Source organism: Podarcis raffonei, chromosome 5 (assembly GCF_027172205.1).
Source record: "Podarcis raffonei isolate rPodRaf1 chromosome 5, rPodRaf1.pri, whole genome shotgun sequence".
Classification (NCBI taxonomy): Eukaryota; Metazoa; Chordata; class Lepidosauria; order Squamata; family Lacertidae; genus Podarcis; species Podarcis raffonei.
This window is the reverse complement of record NC_070606.1, coordinates 87,932,520-87,959,472: the sequence shown is the minus strand read 5'-3', so window position 1 is coordinate 87,959,472 and position 26,953 is coordinate 87,932,520. Positions and strand designations below refer to the sequence as shown.

At 47.5% G+C, this 26,953-nt stretch overlaps 1 protein-coding gene across 1 annotated transcript in view; it reads left to right on the top strand.

The window, feature by feature from the left end:
- The window catches only part of SPATA16 (spermatogenesis associated 16), a 174,016-nt gene extending 147,821 nt beyond the window's left edge, over positions 1-26,195 (top strand). Inside the window, exon 11 of the mRNA XM_053390577.1 lies at positions 25,876-26,195. Coding sequence (XP_053246552.1) covers positions 25,876-25,998 — 123 coding nt within the window. The 3' untranslated portion in view covers positions 25,999-26,195. The remainder of the gene's footprint in view (positions 1-25,875) is intronic.
- The last annotated feature ends 758 nt before the right edge of the window (positions 26,196-26,953 follow it).

Here is a 26,953-nt window from a genome sequence, read left to right as displayed (position 1 = left end):
GCCTTCCGTTCTGCTCCCTTCACTATGTCATTGTTGTGGCACCCCCTAAGCTCAGCACCTAGTAGGACGGAACCAGCCGTTCTGCCCTAAATCCACCTCTGGAGTAATGCTTTCACCTGGCACCTAAATAGATGTAATGATATGCAATCTTGTCATCAACAGCCCTCAACAACAATTTCTCCAGTACTTCCATTTGTGGAGAGACAGGGGGAGCATTCAGACATTTGGTTTCCTAACTGTTGTTGCTGTTGCTGTTTCTTAACAGTTAATTTGGCTGAAACACACATGTGCTTAGCACTTTGTGCCTTAGGCAGTCAAATAGATTCCAGTGGACTCTGACATCATCACATGCATGCATGAATACACAGCTCTCTGCCACCTGTTCCTCCCTCCCCTCGGGGGGGGGGGGAATTCCCACAATTTCAAATCCAGGTTCACTCTTTTGTCTTTATCGCTGCTGTGTTAATTTACACATGTTGGAAAATAACCACAATTTAAGCCTGTGCAATTAGTGTTAAATGAGGAGTGCCAATACCATCGTCCCCAGCAGTGAAGTTTGGCTGTTGCAAAAGAAGCAGATGTTGTGCTTAATGGAAAACATTCAGCCTTTTTCCTCGGAAGCAGCAGAACGGCGGCTGCGGCGGCAGTATACCAAATGGTTAGAAAAGTAGGGGGGGAGGCAACAGAATTCCTCCTACAGGCCACCCTTTTCTTCTCATTTCTGGTTTCACGGCCATGTGTGCAATGTTTTGCTGCATGCAGCTTGCCTGTGGAACTCAATCCTACAAGATATAAAAAGGTAAAGGGACCCCTGACCATTAGGTCCAGTCGCGGACGACTCTGGGGTTGCGGCGCTCATCTCGCTTTATTGGCCGAGGGAGCCAGCATACAGCTTCCAGGTCATGTGGCCAGCATGACTAAGCCGCTTCTGGCGAACCAGAGCAGCGCACGGAAACGCCTTTTACCTTCCCGCCGGAGCGGTACCTATTTATCTACTTGTACTTGACGTGCTTTTGAACTGCTAGGTTGGCAGGAGCAGGGACCAAGCAACGAGAGATCACCCCGTCGCGGGGATTCAAACCGCTGACCTTCTGATCGGCAAGTCCTAGGCTCTGTGGTTTAACACACAGATATAGCGACAGCTTTAAAAGAGGACTGGACAAATTCATGGAGGATAAGTTAATTGGTGGCTATGAAGCACAATGCCTAGGTTCCCACTCCACTGTAGGCAGGAGTGGCCTGTTCCATTTCACTGCCTGAGGCAAAATGGAAAGGTGCTGCTGCACCCTCCCCCTGCCCTCCGCCAAAGCCTTGCTTACTGGGGTCACATGGCAATGTCTTCTGGTGAGATTTCACAAGATCTCCTGCAACTCTCATGCAAGATCTCGCCAGAAGCCAGCACCACCTCTCCTTGGTTCTCTGGTGGCGGCTCCACCCCACAGGATTCTGCCGCCCGAGGTGGCTGCCTCAGTCTGCCTTGTGGGTGAGCCGGCCCTGTTTGTATGCGTTGAAATACCAGCTGCTGGCAACTGCAAATGGGGAAAGCACTGATGTTGTTGTTGTTGTTCTTCTTCTTCTTCTTCTTCGGCGATCACTTGTAGATGAGTAAGATTGTCTTCTATAAACACGGTTCTAAAAGTGAGTCTGTAAGTGACTGTGGAGGCCAATTCTGGATCCACACATCCTTTCACAGTGGGGACATAGGTTTCCAGGTAGGAGTTGATCATGGTGAGGGTTTGCCAAGCATGCCTTCCTCTTAGCACGCTTCTCCCTTTGGTCCTGAATTCGAGCGTCTTCAAAGCCCATGACACCTTTACACATCACTTGGGAAGACAGGCGAACTCATGCCAGTGTCCTGGAAGAAGCAAAGATCACCAGTGTCAAAGCAATGATTCTTCAACATCAACTTTGTTGGACTGGTCATGTTGTGCGGATGCCTGATTATCATCTTCCAAAGCAACTCATCTATTCCCAACTTAAAAACGGAAAGCACAATGCTGGTGGTCAACAAAAGAGGTTTAAAAACTGTCTCGAGGCAAATCTAAAAATATATACAGTGGTGCCTCGCAAGACGAAATTAATTCGTTCCGCAAGTTTTTTCTTCTTGCGAGTTTTTCGTCTTGCGAAGCACGGTTTCCCATAGGAATGCATTGAAAATCAATTAATGCGTTCCTATGGAGACCGCCTTCAGACCAGGTCTGCGGACAGTCTGTCCCCGGACCTCTTCTGAAGGCTGGCGGGGGGAGAAGGACTTTTCTCCCCACCGCCAGCCTTCAGAACAGCCTTCTGAAGGCTGGCGGTGGGAAGAAAAGCCCTTCTCCCGCCGCCAGCCTTCAGAAGAGTTCCCGCAGGGCTCTCCAAGCTACGGATAGCAGCCTGCTGCCCCGCCTTCTCCTCTGTTCCCGGACCTATCCTGAAGGCTTGCGGTGGGAGGAGGGCTTTCCTCCCCACCGCCAACATTCAGAATGCTGTTCTGAATGTTGGCGGTGGGGAGGAAAAACCCTCCTCCCACCGCAAGCCCCGGGAACAGAGGAGAAGCGCTGCGCGCCTTCTCCTCTGTTCCCAGACCTCCCACCGCAAGCCTTCAGGACAGGTTCGGGAACAGAGGAGAAGGCGCGCTGCGCTTCCCCGCTGTCCCCGGAGATTTCCCTATGGGCTTTCGTCTTGCGAAGCAAGCCCATAGGGAAATTCGTCTTGCGAAGCCACTAAAAATCGGAAAACCCTTTCGTCTTGCGGGTTTTTCGTTTAGCGAGGCATTCGTCTTGCGGGGCACCACTGTAGTATGAACACCGACAACTGGGAAACACTGGCCTGCGAGCGCTCCAGTTGGAGAGCTGTTGTACTAAGGCCCAGCTTGTGGGCCATGGTGAAAGCAACCTTCCTTGGAGGTTTTCAAGAAGAGGTCGGATGGCCATCTGTCATGGATGCTTTAGCTTAGATTCCTGCATTGCAGATGGACCAGATGAACCCCCTTCCAATTCCACAATTCTATGATTAACTGATCCATCAGGGCTCTTCTTACATTCTTGCATTAATACAAACCAAGTTCCCTGCAAACATCTCGTGCATAGACTGCTTTTCAAACAAGAGACATCTTCATTTAGTACCGTCGCCTCCCCTCCCACCTATCCTTTCCTTGTTAACATATAAAGGAGGAAGAGAGAACAAAAATAGATTTGGGTTTCTGATGTGTTGCTTTCGCTGCAAGCAAGGCTGTTGCGCTCATTGGCCACTATGAATAGTTGACCCTGTTAAGCTGTGAGTACTGTGCAAGCCCCCGCCACACGCCTTGTTATTCCTACCACCTGCCCAGCGAGACTTTCCTGTTCCTGTCCATCCCACTAGAACCTTGCAATTTGTTTTCTTGGCAGAAGTGGAGGGAAATGCATCCTGTAGTTGTTAGACAACTCAGTGGAGCCAGTCCTGCGGTCAGTTAGAGTGGGGTGAGTGCCTCAGGCAGCTGGTTTTTAGTGTCGTGCAATTATTTACATCCATGTTTAAAAACGGGCTAACTTCTGGCAGTAGTCCGAAACTGGTTTCTCATTCCAAACTGCTGAATGAGTCCCCAGCAATGAACACAAGGCACAGGCGTGTTCAGTCCAAAGACACTGAGAGGCTTAAAGCATCTTTAGCTGTGAGGCTGTGCTGCACAAGCAAAAAAGAAGGCACACACCTACCTAAGGAGAGGAGTGTGCAAATGTGAAAAGAGCTGGAAAGAGTTACATGTGTTTTTTAACAAAACAAAACAAAAAACATTTTGCTTTTTCACTTCTTTTGAGATTAAGAAAAAGAAAACGACTAAGGTGAAAGAAATCAAAGTAGAAAAGCACTTGAACCTTGCAGGTGAAAATTGTGCTTCAGCTAAGGGTTTAGAGCTCCTGCGGATTCTGATTTGTTTTGACCACTTGTTGCATTTTCTGAATTCCTGGAACCGTAGTATTCCCCCCCCCCCCAAATCCTTGTGCCTGGACTGGAAGATACAACGGGGAAATTGGATGTTAATTGGCCACCACCTCCACATGTAGGTTACAGCTCAGAAACCTATGAAATCACTTTAGTGGATGGGAGGGGGAATGAAGATCATAAATGTCTAGCCAGCTACGGAACTCCTTCCTTGAAAACAATGGTGCTAGGCATGCATGTATAATGGATGAAGCAGTCTGTGTGGATTCTGGCCCCTGGGCTGCAGCCATAAAATATTTCCTAACCAAAATGCGTAGCTTGTGAACCAGGTCTGATATAGTGGAGGTTGTGTATAGCTGCACACCTCTGCAGGAACTATTCTGGGGTTTATCTCTTACGTCTACTTTAGCAAGAGTGCTGCTGGCATATTGCATGCACAGAAGCTGTACTTAGTTTACGGAGTCACATCCGATAAGTGCCCGAGTCTCTTTTCTACCAGGTTTAGGCCGCAAAGAATGACTAGCATATAAACACCCCGCAAGCAAATCAGGATGAATGCTTATTGTTGTATAACCACCCTGCAAACATGTCAGAATAAATCTTCAGATGTGAAGAGATATAACCTAACCTCTGAGTATGTTTTGTACAAGCAAATCAGGATGAATGCTCAATAAACAGGTTGCCTTCCGTGCAGAACAGAAGGGTGCCATATTCGCTTTCACCTCAGGCAGCAAAAGGTCTTGGGCTGGCCCTGCCCTTAACAGTAGGCAAGCAGTGTTGCGATGATCAGCCAGCAGTGTGAACGGCAGTGGGCGGGTTCCCTGTCCTGTTAAAACTGCTTCAAGTGGGTTATGAGAATAAATACAGAAGCTGTAGAGAAATGAACCGAGCACCTTGGGGCTAAATGGTGCCTTGCAAAGCACTCTGGGATACTATTCAACTAACTTTCTACTGATAACGTTAAGAGAGGAAGACGCTTATCTGGATAAATCCCCATGTTGCGGCAGCAAAACGCTGCGAGCATTAACATGCCGTTTTCCTCTCGACATCAATTCTATGTTAATTTCAAGCGGTAATTGCAGATTCAAGTTGCAAACTGGTTTGGGTATCACCAAACCCCCAAGAAACTACCTCCGGCGCTTGCCAGTACGATTTGTGCAGATAGAAAGAACCCAGGCAGTGTATTTCAATGAAAGGCGGATGCTTCCTTTTCTTCCTCTCCCTCCTTCCCCCCCTCTCCTTCTCTCTCTCTCTCTCTCTCTCTCTCTCTCTCTCTCTCTCTCTCTCTCACACACACACACACACACACACACCAAGAAGTAAAAGGACAGAATATTGTAGCCTCTGCAATCATCTCAACGTAGAGGAGATGTAAACCTGATAAGCCTCTGAAATGACTGTGGCTTCCTTTCAAACCAAGCCACAAAATTGCCCCCACAATGGTTACAGCAGCAAAGGTGGGTTGAGTGAGCTCCATCAGCCCTCTGAGCCTACCAAGCCTGGGGGGGGGGTGGATTTCAGAAGAAGCACATCACAGGGTCTTCTTCTTAAGGGTCCATAACAACCCCCTCCCCCAAGCCAGATTTGAGATCCAAGGTGGAGCAGGGCCAGACAACAAAGACCCCCAAACTAGCCACCAGGAAGCCAGAGGCTGAAGGAAAGGCAGGATTCAGCTACTGGCTCTTACATCACTCTAAATCAGCCCATGGCTACAAAGGATAGTCCACAGTGGCGTGGGGGACATGTGGCCTAACATTGGCCTAACATAGTGTGGGAGGTTTCAGGATGGAGGGGATTCTTTTCCCTCCCTGCATTTTTCTGGTCTTCTACAGGGTTCTCCCAAGACATTTTGCTGCTGTTGTAAATAAAAATATGCCCCTTTCCCTTATGGGGTATCCAAGAGCCCATATAGAGTCCTTACATAGGTTCCCTATTGGTAGGAGAAAATAACAGAGGCCAACCAGAGAATATTGAGAAGCAAAGCAGCTAGTAAGCTTGATCTTTATTGATCTGTTGCAACAGGGTGCTCCCCTCACAAGCAGGAGAGGAAGAGGACCCCCAAAAAATGCTGTGCAAGGGCTTATAAAGACTTTAGAAATTCCCATCCTCTAGATCCAGACCACCCCCAGAAACATTATGCATTCATCACAGAAGGGGTGTAATCTAAGACCACCCCTCAGATAAGGCGGTCTAAAACAGAACATTTGCATGTCGCTTTGTTTATTTCCTGTCTGGCAGGTTACTTGATTGGATTTCTTGGGGAGCCTGGGCAGTCTTTTGTAATGATAAGGCTCACACCCTTATTCAAACACAGATTAAGACAGGATTTGTGAAGGAAGAGACAATGGGGAGGCTTTTCCATTTTGACCATGCAGAGAAACATTTGCTCAGTTTAGGAATCAAAATGGTTCCAGGTTGGCTTTCCTGTGCTGATCTATGTACGTGTGGTTATGAATGTTGCCATATATCTAAGACCATAAAATTCCTATCACACTGCCTTTGCTGCCTGAGATGAGCTGCCTTCCAACCACACGGAAAGTCGAGGTGCAGATTGCCAAAGGTCCAACATGTTATTTTGGCTCTTGAGACAGGAAAGGCCACGTGACCCTCTCTCCTATCGCAGCTTCAAAAGTAAAGTAACAACAAACTGAATAGCCAACAACTCACGGACCTTTCGTTGCAGCCATAATCAACAGGTCGGTGATTGCCACATTAGTTCAGCCTAACGGTAGAGCCGGCCCTAAATGGTTCAACTGCCACGTGTACACACAAACATAGGAGAGACACACACATAGCAAGGCAGCAGCCGGTTCTCTGTGGGACACGGTAGGAGGCATCCGAGCAGTTCATTTAGCGAACTAGCATTCTCCCAGCAGCTGAGCATCCAAAGTGGCTTTCCTTAACTGTTTGGTAGCGACAAAGCACTGCTGCATATAGGGAAGCATCAAGTCTGGAGCCGCATGCTGCAGCATTTCAACTCATTCATAGACAGAGCCCAGGTTGTTACGCTAATCGTCCTGCTGTAGAGACTTGGCCCAGTTCGTTTCAAATGCTTTCACTTAACAGCCAATAGTAAGGGATAAGGGCAGAGGTTTCCAACCTTTTTGAGTTCACGGCTCCCTTAACCAACTGCATTCTTTCTGTTGGCATACACCCAAGGAAACGGGGGCAATTGGCAGGCCCCCAGCTGGCTCCAGCCCACCGGCCGGTGTGCCGGGCAAACCCCGGTCCTTGGTGCAGCGTGAATCTGCCACCCAGGCTTCAGAAGACTGAGCACGCTATCAGCAGAGCAAACGATGCGCAAACAGAAGTGGCGTGAGAGGCTGCGTGAGCATATTTACAAGCAGTTTATTCAGTGTAAAGGTAAAGGGACCCCAACCATTAGGTCCAGTCATGACCGACTCTGGGGTTGTGGCGCTCATCTCGCTTTATTGGTCGAGGGAGCCGGTGTACAGCTTCTGGGTAATGTGGCCAGCATGACTAAGCTGCTTCTGGTGAACCAGAGCAGTGCACGGAAACACTGTTTACCTTGCCGCCAGAGCAGTACCTATTTATCTACTTGCACTTTGATGTGCTTTCGAACTGCTGGGTTGGCAGGAGCAGGGACCGAGCAACGTGAGCTCACCCCGTGGCGGGGATTCGAACCGCCGACCTTCTGATTGGCAAGCCCTAGGCTCTGTGGTTTAACCCACAGCGCCACCCATGTCCCATTTATTCAGCGTAGATCAGGACAAAAAGGAAACATGTCTGATCTCCTTCATGTCCAAAGCAAAACAGAAAGCTATACACAAACAGAAGTTCCCAGCATACTGGGCTGGAGTGTAAACAGACACGTGACACACAACAATCATGCCTGTTCCTTAAGGTGGAATGGAACAACCCATCACTTTCTGAGACACTCCTGTGGGGCTCAGGAGCCCAGTTATGTCACCCCTTGCTTGCAGAGCTGGCAGCCTTCCGCCCTTTTTCAAACACCCTCCCTTGTGGAGTGTGCCCTCAGCTTCCTCTCCTCTTCTCTCCATTCTCCTTGGGAGTCCTCTGGGCAGCTGCTGCTGCCGTCCCTGGTCGCTGAGCCCCCACCTCAAAGAGAAGTGCCTCCCAGAGGTGCCATTCACCTGTGGAGCTTATAGCCAGGGCTGTGGCAATAAGCAGCTGTGCAAGCCTTTGGGAGGCAGAGATACAAGAGGGCATCAGAGAAGGACAGGAGGAAAGAGGGACAGAGGCCAGTGTTGCCCGCAGCACCCCTGGGACCATCATTCAAGGCACCCCAGGGTGCCATGGCACACTGGTTGAAAACCACTGGTTTAGGGGGCCAGAAGAGATGTGATGTGGGAAAGTTCCCCTGTTTGGAGGCTTTGTTTTTACACTTTTATTTTTTATTTTTAATGTATTTTTATTAAAGATTTTCTTGATTTACAAAAGTATGTGCAATATCTCTCTTGTTTTTTTCCCCATGTAACATTTTTTACAAATCGGTTTCACATTGAAGTGGACAACTTCCTGATCAAATTGCACCTCACTAAAGATGCTAAGAGACCCCCACGGGGGGTGGGGATGCAAGCTTGATACAGGTGGCTGTATTCCTTTGGCTGAGTTCCTCCTAGCAGCTTGGGCAGGAATTTAGGCCACTCCCAGGTGATCTGTTTAGTGAGCATTTGTCCAGATTTGTTTGCACAAGGTTTACAGGGAGGTTAGATGGTATCGGATATTTATGGAGCGTTCATTCTGATTTGTTGCATCAAGTAAATGTTATCCCATGCTTCCCAGTGCGTTTCTCCATCAATTTCCTTAATGCAAAAAGCCAATAGTGGCGGGGAGGGAAGTGGGCTTGGTGTGCAATAGCAGCAAATCGACTTTGATTCTATAAGCTTAATTTGCCAGTAGGGAATCGAAACCCATACAGAAATCGTAAGAGTCCAGAAGTGCTGTTAGACAGAAAAATGCTGAGAGCAAGATTCAACTAATGAGTCCCGCTAGTGGAAGCCACAGGGCTTTTTGTCCCCTCACCTTCTAGTCCTGTGTGCCCCCCAAACCCTCCCCAAATTGGCCAAGGGGGTGAAGGGAACCCCCAGAACAGCACACAGAGGGGGGAGATCGTTCCATCTGGCAACCTGAAATGTGCGCACTGACAGGATAGTCTCCTTAACACCACATCGAATTCCTCTCTGAGGTCCTCAGCTCCCCTCATCATCTTTATGGCTGCATTGCTGCAGGCCAGATGGGGACAATTATTCATCAACTGTTGCCGAGAAGAGAAGATTGGGGGAAGTCTCTTGAAATTCTTGTGTGAGAAACCGGGGGGGGGGTGATATGCCCTGGCCCTGCCCATCGCTGGCATGCGGCCCCCATGAGATTACTGCCAAGGCAATGTGGCCCTCAGCAGGAACAAGGTTCACCAATCCCCCATTAAACCAAGAGACAAGATCTCTGGGATGCAGCCGGCTCTATATATTGAACTGTTCGTAATATACAGCAGGACGGTTCTATTATCCTAGTATATTGTGAGCCAGAGGAGCCGTCACCCTCCTGGCATTTAAATCAGAGGAGGGCTCACAATTGCATAGTAAAGAAATATAGCAAAAAAAAAAAAAGCCAGGCAGTGTAATAGTGGAAGGGATGAGGCTGGCCCCCAACTTAATCATTCCTTGGTATGAAAAGAGCATGAGCCGTTTATCTTCCCTGAACTGCCAGAGGGCATGCTAGAAACATCGTGAACATGGGCAGTCCTCTTTTCTTCATCGCTCCGGAAGGCAGATGTTGCGGCTTTCAGGGCTGGGGGAAGAAATTCAGGTCCATCCGCATTTAAAGGCGAACCCAACCAATGCACACTTCCCGAAACAATACGCAAGCCGGAACAAAACCTTCCTTTGAAACGTGCAGGTTTTGAAATTTTGCATAGCGGTTCTCTGAGCAAACAATGCGTACAAAACAGCATGTGGTAAAGTGTGCATATGAATGCGTGTAATTTGACAAAATAACGCACAAAGAATGCATTAGGTTAGGGGAAATCGCTTGTATGTATTTGTCAAAGCTGCGTACAAAAAAATAAATGTGTGTATGGAACAAGGAGAAATTTGCACTAAAAGGCCAAAGAGCTTTCATAATGGTTTGGGATGTGGGATATTACTATTATTATTATCATTATCAAATAAAGGTAAAGGGACCCCTGACCATTAGGTCCAGTCATGGCCGACTCTGGGGTTGCGGCGCTCATCTTGCTTTACTGGCTGAGGGAGCCGGTGTACAGCTTCCGGGTCATGTGGCCAGCATGACTAAGCTGCTTCTGGTGAACCAGAGAAGCGCACGGAAATGCTGTTTACCTTCCTGCCGGAGTGGTACCTATTTATCTACTTGCACTTCGTGCTTTCAAACTGCTAGGTTGGCAGGAGCTGGGACCGAGCAACGGGAGCTCACCCGTCACAGGGATTCGAACCACGGGGATTCGAACCGCCAACCTTCTGATCAGCAAGCCCTAGGCTCTGTGGTTTAATCCACAGCGCCACCCACATCCTTATTTTCATTGGGGAAATGTTGGAAGGTATGTCGATTCATAGAACTATAAAGTTGGAAGGGACGCTGAGGGTCATCTAGTCCAACTCCCTGCAAGGCAGGAATCCTGTCCTGGGCCATTCTTGGGTGGAGTCAAACCACCAACCTTCTGGTTAACAGCCAGACACACTGAACCATGGTTGCGATCAGCTCCTGTTGGTTGGCTTCCTGTGGGCATCTGATTGGTCACTGAGAAAACAGAGTGCTGGACTAGATGGGGCCTTTGTTCCGATCCAGCAGGATCCTTATGTTCTAACGAAACTTAAAGGAAAAGCCATCGAGAAACAGCCAGAACTTCTTCCTCTTTTTCCTTCTATGCGTCCGGTCTCGGAAAGCACAGCAGCAGTCTTCAGAGAAGACTTTCTTTTTCCTTCAGGGTTTATCTCCCTCTCACGAAACATGAAAGGACGATCCCAGGCGCAGAGAGAGTGCGATACACCTCAAGTGAATCCAATGTAGTCTTTTTTGTTTCTGCGTTCCAATCTCAGACACATGAAATCACCGCATCCTGCTTCTGTTGTCAAATGCTGGTGGTTTTTTTCAAAGGACTTGTATGCATATTCAATTTTCTTCCCCCAGCTGAGTGCAAAAGTGACATTTGACAGTGAGAAGAGAGAGGGGTCTCCAGCAAACATTCAGCCCGTGTCTCTTTTGTGTGAGACTCAGGTCCTGCTGGCAGGTTTTCCACAGGCATCTGGTCAGCCACTAACAGAGAAGAATGCTGGACTACATGGGCCTTTGGACGGATCCAACAGGACTCGTCTTCTGTTCTTATATGCAATTTAAAGGAAATAGCAACAAGAAAAAAATGAGAATAAGCTCAACGCCCTTTCTCGAGCATAATAATAAATATGGGTAGTCAAGCCTCGGTCCTGTATACCTGAAGGAGCGTCTCCACCCCCATCATTCTGCCCAGACATTGAGGTCCAGCTCCGAGGGCCTTCTGGCGGTTCCCTCACTGTGAGAAGCCAAGTTACAGGGAACCAGGCAGAGGGCCTCCCACCAGATGTCAAAGAGAAAAACAACTACCAGACTTTTAGAAGACATCTGAAGGCAGCCCTGTTTAGGGAAGCTTTTAATGTTTGATGTATTACAGTATTTTAATATTTTGTTAGAAGCCGCCCATTTTAAAAACTGGTTTCGCAAAATTTTGAAAGTTCGGAGTGACAGGAACCTGCTATTGCACATAGCATAGAACATTGTTAGCTGCAAATATTCATATTCACCATTGTGGCTTTTAGAAGATCTCCAAAGGGACATGGTATTTGATAGCAGAATAAAACTGATACAGCCTTCACCAAGCTGGTGCCCTCCTGACGTTTTGGACCACAGCGCACAGCAGCCGCCTCATGGGAGTTGTAGTCTGAAACATTTGCATGGCCCAGGTTAGTGAGGCCTGTTGTAATCTATGCAGTGTCTGTAGATGTCACTGTAGCAATGGGAGCTTTTGTTTTTGTGTTTTTGCAATTTAGCAAGGCATTCAGCTCCAGGGCCGGCCCTACCTTTAGGGGAGGAGGACGGCGGCGGCAGCCTCCCAGGCACTCCCTTCTGCTAGAGATCAAAGCCATGTGTGCCTGGGAGGCTATCGTGCACCTCCTAAACTAGCCTCAGGTGCAAGAAGATCAAACCTCTCCATTCTTAAGGAAATCAGCCCTGGGTGCTCACTGGAAGGACAGATCCTGAAGCTGAGGCTCCAATACTTTGGCCACCTCATGAGAAGAGAAGACTCCCTGGGAAAGACCCTGATGTTGGGAAAGATGGAGGGCACAAGGAGAAGGGGACGACAGAGGACAAGATGGTTGGACAGTGTTCTCGAAGCTACTAGCATGAGTTTGACCAAACTGCGGGAGGCAGTAGAAGACAGGAGTGCCTGGCGTGCTCTGGTCCATGGGGTCACGAAGAGTCGGACACAACTCAATGACTAAACAACAACAGCTGTCCCAGGATGCAATCTTTTCCTTTGCCTCGGCCAGCAAACCATCTTGAGCCAGCCCTGCTCTCCCCCTCTCCACCTCAGGACTACATTTCCCAGGTTTCTCTGGGAAAATGGAATGAGAGATCACTTTAAGTCTGTAGCATGGCTATGTCTTGGGTCCTTTTTTTACTGGCAGAGCCTGCCAACCTTGCTCTCCCCCCCCCCTTTTATCTACTAGCCAACCGTCTAGGCCCTTTGCGAGATGCCTGCAAGATCTAGCCTTGGCCTGAGCAATCTTTAAGCATTTCAGACATAAATGTTGCTTCTTATCTCAAGGCAGAGTTGGGAGCTTATTCCATCTAATATTGCTTCCCGCGGGTGGAGAGCATAGACGGGTGGAGAGATATTCTGAATAAAAACATCCCCTCTAAAGTTTTTTTTTTATTTAAAAAAATCCATCTTGCTGATTGAGGAGCAATTGCACAGTTCAGTGTCCTCAACTTAATCCACTTACCTTGTGAAAAGAGACTTCATTGCCGCCCGACAGCGTTTTCAATAAATGCAGAGAAAATATTTAACTGTTTGTAATTTCCCCCACATTATCGCAGACTAATATAATAGCATTTTTTTTTGTCAAATGTGCACTGCTCCTTTCCTCTGTGGCTAAATGAACCATAGGCCATCTCCTTTTCTGTAGTCAATTTAGAATTAACATATAATGCCGAATAATTGACTTGTCGGCCATCCAGCCATTTACAAAGTGAATTATACCTTTCATCTTCTCCCAGTGCATGAGGATGAAAAGTGCTTTAAGGTTTCTTTGGTGTTGCGCAGAAAGCAGGAAGGTACAGGTGTGTGCCATCTCTGCAGAAAAGAAGGGGGGTATAAAATGGAATATAAATACCCTTCAGTCACAACCTTCTGATAAAACGCATGCCTTGGGGATCTAGGAAACGAAAAGATTTCTTGAGAGCAAGTAACAAACAAAAGAAAGAAATCAACGTTTGCTTTTGAGGGCCATTCCTTCTAGCTCCTTGACATCAGTGGCCAGAGTGTTTTCTAAGCAGCCTTGATATCAGAAGCAGGGAACATCTGAAGCAAAAAACAAAAACCAGTTGCCCAGCTTCAAAACCAACTCTCCCAGTTTCACAATCACCCCAAATGCTTTGCACATCCTTCCCTTGCAACAGGGTCCCCTCAGCTGAGAGAGGGTGTCTGCCCAAGGCAAAAGTTGGAAGGTGGTAGCTGACAGTGAATAAGTCTTGGCTTCCAATGGCTTTGACTTGGTTCTCATGGCCCTGTGAGGTCAAGATGCATAACACATAATGTTCACATCTTCAGATAAGTAGGCAGGACGGAAACAACAGACAGCACGTACCGTCAGTGGGCGAAGCTGATCTCATTGGGATTAGATTTTACCCCTTGCTAGGCTTCTAGCCTTTATACGTAACCATCAAGCAAATCTTGTAAGGACACGGCAAATGCAAACAAGATTTCATTCTTTCCACACAGAAGCCGCAGTCAGCATCATTTTAAAAGGGCTGGGGTGTCGCGGCCATTAAAAGGCGGCCATTTTAACCTTTGGAATTGCCCCGGTGATCTTTCTGTGGCAAGTCTCTAATGCCTGACCCATCTATTTGCGCCCCGTATGGCTTCCCTCTCACATTCTTGGCACTGAGCGCTTCCCACGAGCCCTTCGAGATCAACCTCTGGCTTCGAAAAATGACAATGTCTGCAGTGCAGTTACGAGCTGCCAGTGCTAAAAAATCTGAGGCGCTCGGGAAAATTTATGGACGGCGTAAAACGAATTGGATTTAATATCAAATTAAATAGCACAAGGAATAAACTGCACCGAGCCTATTATCTGTTTACATATTTCATTCCATAAAAAAAACCTCACTTTTTATTTCTTGTTGAAGCTGCCACGGCACTTAGAACCTGGCACCCAGCAGATGTTTTGTGGGAAAGGGACGCCCTCGCTACCGAAGGTGGGCCTCGCCTGCCAAAAAGTACCTGAGGCCTCATCCAGCAATAACCATCTGTTCCTCTAGGCTGACAGAAAGCCAAGTGAGGCATTTGACTTTGGCCGCTAGCCTGTCAGCTGGGCTTGCTTATTTGACCACCAAGGCCTGGCCCTATATGAGATTTTACACAGAGAGAGAGAGAGAGAGAGTTCATTTACAGTGGTACCTCGGGGTGCGAACAGGATCCGTTCCGGAGCCCCGTTCGCATCCTGAACAGAACGTAAGACGCTACTGCGCGTCTGCACATGCGTGGGTCACGTTTTGTCGCTTCCGAGCATGCGTGTGACGTCATTTTGACCGTCTGCGCATGCGCGAGCGGCAAAAACCAAAAGTAACATGCTCCGTTACTTCTGGGTCGCCGCAGAGCACAACTCCAAAATACTTATCCTGAAGCGTCTTTATCCAGAGGTATGACTGTACTTACAAAATCCAAGCATGAATCAGCAGTTGTGAGTTCTCAGATGAAAAATCTTCCAAGGAAAACCAGAGCTATTAATAAACCCATCTTTCCTCCAAGAGTCTCGATGAAGCATACGCATCTTCTCCCGGCAACCCCGTTTTATTTTCACGGCAACCCTATGAAGTAGGCTTGACTGAGAGGCAGTGACTGGCCTCAGGTCACTCAATGAGGTTCATAGCCAAGTAGGAAAATGATCCTGAGTCTCCCTAGATCATAATGTCATAGCATTAGAGAGTTGGAAGGGACCAAGAGGGTCAGTGGCGTCGCAACAGGGGTGGTGCGTCCCAGGTGCAATGTCTGGGGGGGTGACAAGAAGGCACCCCGCAGGGGCTCACGCCGGCGTGAGCAGCCATTGCGCCGCCACAGCCACATGTGGAGGGTCCTCCATTCACAGCTGCAGCTTCGAGCAGCGGTGCCGGCGGCAAACCGCTTTGTACAGTCACACGCATGCGCTGTACGTAACAATGCTGCACATGCACTGTACATAGCAGTTTGCCACCAGTGCTGCTCGAGCGCCGAACGGACTGTGGTGGGATCCATTGCCGCTACAGCCACATGTACAGGATCCTCTGTTCGCAGCTGTAGCTGTGATGGAGGGATCCCGGCACCGTCCGTACAGTGCTGGAGCAGTGGCGCCAAACTGCTATGTACAGCGCATGTGTGGCGTCACTTCGTACGGTGCATAAATCATATGTAGCGATGCCACACATGCGCCCTACATAGCGACGCCCTGCCCCGGGTGTCACGAGACCTTCATTCGCCCCTGATGAGGGTAATCTGGTCCAACCCACTGCAATGCAGGAATCTTTTGCCCAATGTAGAGCTCAAACCCACGAACCTGAGATTAAGGCTGGATCTAGACACATCAAAGAAGCGTATCAGTTAAATGCATTGCAAACTTTGTATGAGAATTCGGGTTGGCGAAAACAGAACTCCACAGCGCCATCTGGTGTCACAGTATTAGAATGCATAAACAACGCATATAAAGCGGGAGGTTTTCTTTGTCAATGTAAAGGTAAAGGGACCCCTGACCATTAGGTCCAGTTGTGACCGACTCTGGGGTTGCGGCGCTCATCTCGCTTTATTGGCCGAGGAAGCCGGCATACAGCTTCCGGGTCATGTGGCCAGCATGGCTAAGCCGCTTCTGGCGAACCAGAGCAGTGCATGGAAACGTCATAGGTCATAGGCTCTGTGGTATAACCCACAGCGCCACCCGCTGAGCCCTATGTAGCTAAGCCCTAAAAGTGTCTCATTTTCTTCCAACTGAACTATCCCAGCAGTCCTCATATGGGGCACCCAAAGTAGCTCACAGACCTGACTTTCAAAAATAACAATAACATACTTTTTAAACGAAACAGCTAACTTGCTAAAAGCAGCAGCTGCAATGAAACAGCAACAAAAGCACATCAACAGAAAAGCATACGCCTTCGTTCAGCATTTTATTTACCTTTCTGAGGGGCGGAAGGCAAATGTTTAAATGAGCCTCTTGAAGGTGCCACCATTAAGAAGGTTCTGTCTCAGGTGCTCCTCAAACACACCTCGGAGGGCAGCAGGACACAAAGGGCATCTCTGCTGGCGAAAGGCTCTTCCTCTGAGCAGCGCCTCCAATAATTTAAAGCCAGGAAACACTTTCATCTGAAACAGCCCAATTCTGGTGACAGCAGCCCTGGCAGCTTCAATGAAGACTTGCTCTTTGATATCCCCCCGGTTGCCACCTGCCAACTGCATCGCTTCAACCTGACATCCAGGTCTCGCACTTTAAATGCTTTTCAACAAAGCAAACAAAAAAAGGAGCCAGCATTTCCCAAGGAGATGCACCGTCGTGCCTCCCCCCCTTTTTTTTTTAGAAAAAGCAGATGAACTGGCAACTTGAAAATGGCAAAGAGAGGGAAAGGGCTGATGTTCTCTCCCGCCCCGAGTTTGCTTTTTAGAATGAAAAGTGCAGGCAGAAAGCCATCAGCTAGCACTGTAGGATGCTATAAGCACCTAACATTTTTTTTGGGGGGGGAATAGTATTTTCCACCCAATGTCTTGTCAAGAGGCAGAGTTTGGGGTGTGTCTGCTTTCTCCCCATCCTGTTTATGCGGTGATTTGGTGCCTGCACGGACCGGCGACACACAGTTTAAGTATACAGCTTGATTGGCTTCAGTGCTGCAGCAGGAACATCATCAGCCGGTTGTGGTGACATAACAATCAATTATGCAGTCAACAGTTCCTCCCACCCTTCGCACAGCACAACAGAAGATGATGGTTCTGAAGTCTGCTCCTGACAGATGAGACAGAACTAGAATAAATCAGGGATGTACACAGGATTCAGTTTGGGCCCTGATGGATACAGCCCACCTGTGTTTGAGGTGCCCCGTTTGTCTCAGGGTTCATCTAAGTCCACTTACATTGTTCCGACCTACCGGGTCATCGAAAGCTGGCTCTCTCTTTTTATTTATTCTTTTGACAGAAGCGACTAAAATCTGCAGAAATGGCTAGCCCTCCAAAGTGGGTAATGCCTTCCTGCACACCTTCCCAAGTTCCCAAGATTATTTTTTTAAGAGAAACATATATAAGTTTTCTATTTTGGGACAGAATTTGCAAGCCAGGTCAGCTTGCAAATTTGCAAGCCACGTGGAATTTGCAAGCCAGGTCAGCTGGTCTGTGAGTATAAATCTCATCAAATTTGAGATAGATAGCTTTAGTTGGTTTCCTGCAAGGGCAGCCATTACTATAACAGAGTGGGTAAAAATGGAAGAACTAAGGGTTTATCCACACTTAGGTTTCACCCCGTTATTTCTGAGCACAGGTCCACACTTCCAAGTTCCATGTCCCAACACTCTTTTGTTTTTTTGGCCCCAGAGTTTTTTCCGCAAAGACTTGTTCTTTAAAGCTGAAGCACAACAAATGGCATTTTGGGTTTGCCATGAGTTGCTGTTTGCTCCGAATCAGCTTGAAGAGTGGGGTTGTTGTTGTTTGGCAAGGGAAGCTCCAGAGCAAAAAGAAAAAGAAAGAGTGCTCAGACACAGTGCTTTAAGGTGAAGACCTTGCCTGGACAGCATGTTTGCCCTTTGTGTTTTGTTGGTGATGTTTACGTATAAGGGGTTTATGCCTGCAGAGAAAAGGTATAATAAAGTGTTAGGTGTGCTGGTTAATTTTGGGCGTATTTTTCCTGCACCTGCAACTGGTTAAGCATGTAAGAGCGAGTCAGCAAGTGTGAAGCAAGTTTGCTCATGGCCAGAGCCTGGTCTATGTGTTGGAAGGCTGCAATGAGACTCTGTGCTGCTGAAAGGACCATATATTACAACTGCATGTAACCTACAAGCTGTGGAACTGCTTTATACTGTCAGCAAAGGCACTGACCCTACGTAGAACTGTCTGGTGCTTTTCTGTTCCATTGGCACGCTCTGCTGGCATGCTGAATGGACATTCTGCACATACTCCCCTAAAATAAACAGATTACAGCAGCAACCTGATGTGTAGCACTAGCAGTGGGATAACCCAGTTAATCATTTGGGCACAGAATTCCAGCTTTCTCTGACCTTTATCCAAAGGGCTAAGTTGTTTGTTATGTACTGAAGTTTTCACCCTGGGCCAGCAGGGGGATACTGTAGTTAGTTTTCACTCAGGTCCACATATGCAAATAAGGAATTGAAAGTGACGTTCAGTGATTGGATATGTACAGAAAGTTGTTACTGTTGCTTTGTAGTTGAGCTCTATATAAGCAAGTTGGCTGAACCCTTCAGCCAGTTCTGTTCTAGCCTGTGAATAAACAAGAGCTGTTTGAAGAATCGCTGTGTCGTCTGATATGTTCACCCACAACTTAACATTGTTTATATCCCCTCTTGTTTCCCTCTTATCGAAGGAAGCAGCTGAGACATGACTCAGCAACAAAACACCCAACTGATGCTTCGCACGTTCCGCCTATAGGTACCAAAGTGGGTTGCACATGACAAGCGGTCCACACCAATAATGTTCTTCCCATACAATGAGAATCCTAAAGCAAGAGATGTGGCGGGACGTGGAAGGGGCAGCCTAAGTGTGAAGCATCATGATGCCATTGCTTCAGGCAGCAGATTGCAGATGGAGCAATGTTATCTTGCTTCCAGATCCAGCCTTCATCATAAAACTGCAAAGCTGTCTGTTTAGGCTGCAGGCTACCAAGGGAGATAGTTCATTCTTGCCTTCATTCCCTGTCTCCGTGCTTCAGTTTAAAAACACTGTCCAGAGCAGGAGTAGGGGGTCACTGCTGGTTCAACTGAGACCAAGTAGTACTCAAAATGGCAAGCGCAAGCTGTTGAACTGGAACTCGGCACATCTTATTTATTTTATTTAGAGAGATTTAAAGGTAAAGGGACCCCTGACCATTAGGTCCAGTTGTGACCGACTCTGGGGTTGCGACTCTCATCTCACTTTATTGGCCAAGGGACCCGGCGTACAGCTTGTGGCCAGCGTGACTAAGCCGCTTCTGGTGAACCAGAGCTGTGCACGGAAACGCCGTTTACCTTCCCGCCAGAGTGGTACCTATTTATCTACTTGCACTTTGATGTGCTTTCAAACTGCTAGGTTGGCAGGAGCAGGGACCGAGCAACGGGAGCTCACCCCGTCGCGGGGATTCGAACCGCCGACCTTCTGATCGGCAAGTCCTAGGCTCTGTGGTTTAACCCTCAGCACCACCCGCGTCCCTTAGAGAGATTTACGCACCGCTTAATCAAAGGGCCCTCGAAGCCCTTTGATTGCACATGATAAAACTGGGGATAAAACACAGCTAAAATCTACAAAGCTGGTTTTTTTTATAAAAGTATGCATAGAATAACCATTGTTAAATGACAAATAAAATCAGAAAACTTTTAAAATGAATATAGGAACTAAATTATGTGTCTGGGTTGTTGGCATCCATCTGTCTCGAGAGACAATGGAGTGTGCCTCTGGGGGTGTAGTCAAACCACTGCATTCGCAGCACTGATGTGACCTCCCCGAGGCACAGGACAGTATGGAGGTCCTGGGTTCCCCAGATGGCAAGACTCCCCCTCTTAGCCTCACTGATGTGGTCCAAAGGAAAGCAGAGCAATACGTTTGTCACCAGCCTGGTTGCAGGAAATGCCAGAAGGAAGAGTTGCATAGAAAGCGCCATCCAGTCGTCTTACGGACTCCACTCTGGATTTGTGTAGGGTTTCCTCCTTAACCTTTTCTTCTCCCAAAGATATCCCACAAGGCAGCAGAGATTTGGGATCAGAGTTTTCCTTCTCCTAGATAGGCTACCTTCCCATCTGGGTAGGCTTGTGGAAACAGTAACTCTTCAGCTAGCAGCAATCATCCTTAGCTAGCAAGACCGATGGTCAGGGATGATGGCAATTGTAAGCAGCTGGAGACCCAAGTTTGGTCTGGGTGTAATAATAATAATAATAATAATAATAATAATAATAATTTATTATTTATACCCCACCCATCTGGCTGGTTTTCCCCAGCCACTCTGGGCGGCTTCCAACAGAATATTAAAATACAATAATCTATTAAATGTTAAAAGCTTCCCTAAACAGGGCTGCCTTCAGATGTCTTCTAAAAGTCTGGAGTACAGTGGTACCTCGGGTTACAGTTGCTTCAGGTTACATACGCTTCAGGTTACAGACTCCGCTAACCCAGAAATAGTACCTCGGGTTAAGAACTTTGCTTCAGGATGACAACGGAAATCGTGCTCCGGCAGCGCGGCGGCGGCAGGAGGCCCCATTAGCTAAAGTGGTGCTTCAGGTTAAGAACAGTTTCAGGTTAAGTACGGACCTCCGGAACGAATTAAGTACTTAACCCGAGGTACCACTGTAGTTGTTGTTCTCTTTGACATCTGGTGGGAGGGCGTTCCACAGGGCAGGTGCCACTACCGAGAAGGCCCTCTGCCTGGTTCCCTGTAACTTGGCTTCTTGTACTACAAAGCACAGCATGGACAAAGCCCCCAACCACTTTTAATTGGCCCAGCGGCAACGTTGCATCTTGGGCCTGTTGCCTCAAGTCTCCTGGGTGCCTAGAAATGCGCCTGCCTCCAGGGAACATCTTAAGCAAACAGGCTGGTTGAGATGGGCAAAAGCGGTCCTTCAGATACTGGAGTATGATGGAACACCCAAACCTCTGGGAAACGCTGGTGATGATGGAGTTGTTTAAGCCATGCTAGTTTGACAAGGCAGACAGAGCTACATGAAAGCTGTATGTGTATGTGTGCGCAAGTCCTATCCTTATACATAACAGTAAACGGTATTAAAATTGATTCATATATTCAGCCAGTCTGTTGTGACCACACAGAGCGCAGGAGGGAATCCACGCTCCACCAGGTTGATGTCAGAGTGATATATTAATTTTACCTTTTTTTAAAAAAAGGAGCCGAACAATGGGCTTTGCAGTAGGAATTCTGTGCCCATGCATCTCAGAAATGAGGCGATGGGGTAGCTTGGCGTACAATTAATAGCAGACTCCAAGCTATCTTCTGCTCACTCTATTGGGCGATTTGCATTTCTGAGAAAGTGGAGCTGCCTATGAATAAACATGAATGACGACGATTTGCAACTATGTGAGTGTGAGTGTGTATGTGTGGCATTCATATAAGACACCTGGTTGAAGTCCACATCTGCGTATATAGAGATGCTCTTTTAAATTGTTTTAAAAGCTGTTCATGATGCATGAGGGTACAGAGAAGGATACGCATTTCAACATGCCACTTATTAATATAATTATTGGTTTGATCTCGATGAAGATGTATGGCGTCTGCAAAAATTATCATTTCGCGTCCTTCTTTTCCTATTTTTTTCTTTTCCTTTTTCTTAAACCGAACCCTCTGGTGAATGATATATCTCAGGAAAATGTATTTATTCAGAACTTCATTCTGATTTAATAGAAAAATGGTTCTTGCCATGGCAATGTGGAATGCACATTTTTCTCCCCGCGCTGACTTTCAGCCGGAAGCGCTGGCTTCTTTTCTGTCGGCATTCTCTTTCTTATCAGGAAAACTTGCTCAAGATTAATTTTCCCAGCTTGCCTTCCTTTTAAACTGGCTGTTTTTCAATGCCAGTTAAAAGACAGCGTTTTGATAAATTCCCCATTGCTATGGCGCACAAGCTGAATGAAGGCGCCTGCATCAGTCTATCCCACATGAGGAAAACAACAGAAGGCGCATAAAGGACCCCTACGCATTCCTGCATGTAAGCATTATGTGTGAACTTTGTCAGATGAGGCAGGCTATCCCAATTTTCTTAAGAAGGGAACAGAGGTGGGCCAAAGACAACATTTCACACATATTGCCCCCGGTCTAAAGATACTTGTGGCATGGACCAATGGTACCAAATAGTATGGGAAACAGCCCTACTAGAAAAATTAACCAATAAACTGAAACTGACACGGGGACAAACAGAAGAAGACGCCTTTACCCCGGTATGGCTCCCCTTTATCACATACACAGCCCAACAAGACAATGACAATAATCCACCAACAGCATACAAATCAATATGGCTAACCTGATCCAAAACACCCACCCACCCCACTCACACATGAAAACAAAGATCACCACAGCCAGTCACAAACAAACAACCACACCCTAGGCTAACCCCAACCTCTCTCACCACCAAAGGAACACAAGTGAACAGCACAAGCAACGCTGACACCAAACCCTGCATACATTAAGCATAATAGAAACATCACCACCCGACCCCACCCCCACCCATCTTCCCCCACTCCACCCCTTTTTTTTCTTCCCCTAATGTCTCAACAAATGAAACGGATTTGTAAAAATGTTACATGGAAAAAATACGAGAGGCATTACACATACTTCTGTAAAACAAGAAGATCTTTAATTTTAAAAAGTGAAGAAAAAAAATAAAGACACTTGTGGCGAGATCCTGCCTTTTAAACCATGCAAGAACTGCACGCACGAGCCAATGCAGACAGACCGCCTAGGGTTTTAAAAATAAAGTTCGGTTTATAGTAGCAGAGTTAGCAGAAGATGGAGGTACCCGGTCTCACCACCCGTTCTGTCTCCCCCCACCCATCCTGTGACATTAACTAGCACTGAAAGTTTACCTGCATTTACATGGATGGCGTTGGGATTCTAAACCTACATGGTAGAAGCTAGTTTCTCACAGATACATCATGCAGGAGACAAAGAGCTTGAGCTTGGGAATTTTGGGGCTTGGGAATTGCTATGTACTGAGTTGAATAGGATCCAAACTGCAGCAGTCTGATTGGTCCTAGAACAATAGGATTCAGAATGCAGCAGTCTGATTGGTCCTAGAACAATAGGATTCAGAATGCAGCAGTCTGATTGGTCCTAGAACAATGCAGCAGTATGATTGGTTGGCAGGAACCACCCAATCATGCTTCAGATAGAAGTGAATCCACAACCTGATTGGCTTACAGTAGAATTCCGGAATTAGCCAATAATGTGCAGCCCATTGTGTAAATAATGTATATAAAGCAGATACTTTGAGGGGACATTCATTCATTCCTCCTCACCACTATGAGCTGAATAAAGAGCATGAAATCACTTTGCGACTCTGAGTATATTTCAGGAATTTTTGGGCTTGAGCTTGGGAATTTTTCTGGAAAACACAAAATGTATATTCCCCTATCTTACCTGTTGGTCACAACCCTGCCCTCTGCTGCCTAGAGGCATGCAAGGTTGCTTACACCCAATAGTCCAAGCCAGCCCTATTTTTTTCCCCAGACCGGTGCCCTCCAGATGTTAATAATAATAATAATAATAATAATAATAATAATAATAATAATAATAATTATACCCTGCCCTCCCCGGCCTGAGCCAGGCTCAGGGCAGCTAACACCAGTAAAATTGCAGTAAAAACATAATGGGGGGCGGGGACAATTTAAAATACAGGTTAAAATGCAATTTAAAATGCAGCCTCATTTTAAAAGTAGCCCATAGATCAAAACCATAAGGGGAGGGAAACATAAGGGTCAGACTGAGTCCAAACCAAAGGCCAGGCGGAACAGCTCTGTCTTGCAGGCCCTGCAGAAAGATGTCAAGTCCTGCAGGGCCCTAGTCTCTTGTGACAGAGGGTTCCACCAAGTCAGGGTCAGTACTGAAAAGGCCCTGGCCCTAGTTGAGACCAATCTAACCACCTTGTGACTTGGGACCTCCAAAATGTTGTCATTTGTGGACCTTAAGGTCCTCTGCGGGGCATACCAGGAGAGGCGGTCCCGTAGGTACGTGGGTTCTAGGCCGCATAGGGCTTTAAAGGTCAAAAGGTAAAGGTAAAGGGACCCCTGACCATTACGTCCAGTCGTAGCCGACTCTGGCATTGTGGCGCTCATCTCGCTTTATTGGCCAAGGGAGCCGGCATACAGCTTCCGGGTCATGTGGCCAGCATGACTAAGCCACTCCTGGCGAACCAGAGCAGAGCACGGAAACACCATTTATCTTCCCGCCGGAGCGGTACCTATTTATCTACTTGCACTTTGACATGCTTTCGAAATGCTAGGTTGGCAGGAGCAGGGACCAAGCAACGGGAGCTCACCCCGTCACAGGGATTCGAACCGCTGACCTTCTGATCGGCAAGTCCTAGACTCTGTGGTTTAACCCACAGCGCCACCTGTGTCCCTTTTAAAGGTCAAAACCAGCACCTTAAACCTGACCCTGTACTCCATTGGGAGCCAGTACAGTTGGTAAAGCATTGGATGAATGTGATCCCGCGGCAAGGACCCCGTAAGGAGCCTCGCCGCGGCATTCTGCACCCACTGGAGTTTCTAGGTCAGCTTCAAGGGCAACCCCGCGTAGAGCGAGTTACAATAATCAAGCCTGGAGGTGGCCGTTGCATGGATAACAGTGGCCAGATCAGGGTGATCAGTTTTGGACTACGAACCAGCTGGAGCTAACATGGCCAACGGTCAGGAATAATGGGAGACATAATCCAAAACATATAAAGGGCACCATTTTAGGGAAGGTTGGTCTAAAGGCATGTCTGCTGTACAGATTTAAACTGGTTCCTAGCATGCCTGTTCATAGCTGTCAAGTGTCCCTTATTTGGCGGGACAGTCCCTTATCCCAGCGCCATGTTCCGCTGCTGTCCCTTATTGATGAGGCTTCGTTTGGCTGCTGGCTGGGCTTTCTGCCTTTGGCTCGGAAGGGCTCAGAAGTTGAATATACCTGTGCCTGGAAAAACCCTTATTTTGCCTGCTGATCCCTTATTTTCTAGGCTGCTGGTCCCTTATTTTCAAATCTGTAAGTTGACAGCTATGTGCATGCTGCTCATGGCCTCCTACGAAAAACACTTGGGAAATGTAGTTCTGCAACAGGACTAGGGATCTTTCCCTGTGAATTCACTGTCTCCATCACACCATGGTTGCAAGTCCCAAGAATATTTGGAGAAAGCCAGTACAGATTATTTCACTCTTGTTTAAATTTGTAATAAGGAAGCTGTTGAACATATTCTCTGAACAATACTTCCTATGATTTATTAAACCAGTTTCGATATAATTTTAATGTGTGTTTTAGAGGAATCTTCTGGCTTGGATTTATTTTTGGGTCTCTTGTTAAGTTATTCAGTCCAGAAAGCTAGGTCAGTATAGTTGTCCAGAGGCAATGCCACATCCTACAAATTGGGAAGAAATTCCCATAGCCCATCATTTCCAGCCTGGGACCCAAAACAGTTTAGGTGAACACGACACTCCTTTTGCAGATGTGAATGCAAGGAGTTTTGTCATCTGTCTTGACACGGGGGTGCAGTCTCCAAGGACAAGTCCCACAGATAAAGTTTCCAAAGGAAAGTCGCATGTACTATTTTCTGTTGTTTGGGCTCACTCTTGTTTTTCCTAAATTAGGCGCCGCGGCTCAGGCGCCACTGCCTATCTGTAAAATGGAAATAGCAGAGACCTAGCTCACAGGATGTGCGTGAAATATGCCTTTCAAGGTAGAATTTTACATCTAAATAATAACGGCATCATTTCTGAAGGGAAAGTAATCCATTTAACAAAGAAATGTTGTGTATCTGCAAGCAGGCGGATGCCGCATTGTTTGACAGTCCATATCCTTTTATGTTTGCCTACAGGTTGGAATAATAGAAGACTTCTTATACCAATTAGAAGATAGTTTCTTAAAGACCAAAAAACTCAGAACAGCAAGGCGGCAGAAAATGAAAATGAAGCGGCTTCAAAGCAAACAGGCATGCTAGGCCTACCGGGGGAAGAGGCCCCCATCCTGCACCAGAGATGGCAAGAGAGGACATTAATATAGCAGGAGCCTGACAGCTGGGACAACAAAGGCCAGCCTTCAAATTAATGAGGTGTCCTCTCCATAAGGCTCATCTTTTAGCAACAAGCTCCTGCACTTCATTAGTCTCATCTGACAGGAATAAAAACGTTCATGGGATGCTTGACTGGATTCTTATGCAGAATGGGCTTGTTTATCCAAACCTGGTGGGGAATTTGGATCGCTGCAACATCCCCTTGCATTAGGCATATAACGCAACCAGCCAGGTCTTGGGAGAGGTCTTTTGTAATCCAGAATTAAGCAAAGCACGGGAACGTAAGGAGGAGCTTTCCATGTTCGAGGTTTCGGGGGACGGACGCAGCTCAGTGGTAGACCAACTGCTGCCCATTCCAAAGGTCCCAGGTTTTATACCTGGCATCTTCCAGCAGGGCTGGGAGACAGCGGCGGAGCCTATGCCCATGCTGCCCAGGGCGGGAACACTCCCGAGAGGGGGGGCCAAGGAGGGTGCCCTTCCAGGTGCAGGATAGCCACTCGGGTGCAAGTAGTGGCACACATGCCCTGCAGCCGGGGGCAGAGCAAGCCGCCCATGGGAGACATTTGGCACGCCGCACACCTGTGACTCCCAAGCCTCCCCCCCAGCTGTCAAAACGAAGGGCAAAGGGTGTGCTGGTCCCACGGGTTACCCGAGAGGCGAGGTCCAAGTCCGGTCCATGGTCAAAGGTGCAATGAGGAGGCAGTCCGTAGTAGCTGAAGCTGGGTGCAGGGCAGGGAGTCGGGTGAGGTCAGGAACAGGTTTGCAAAGAGAACTCTCTCCCAAAAGAGAGCCTCAGTTTCCTTTATTTTTTAGGTAAAACTTGAAATTCAGTTGTTGCTGTTTTAAAAGAATATATTTAGAGACCCGCCGTAACCCAAAGTGC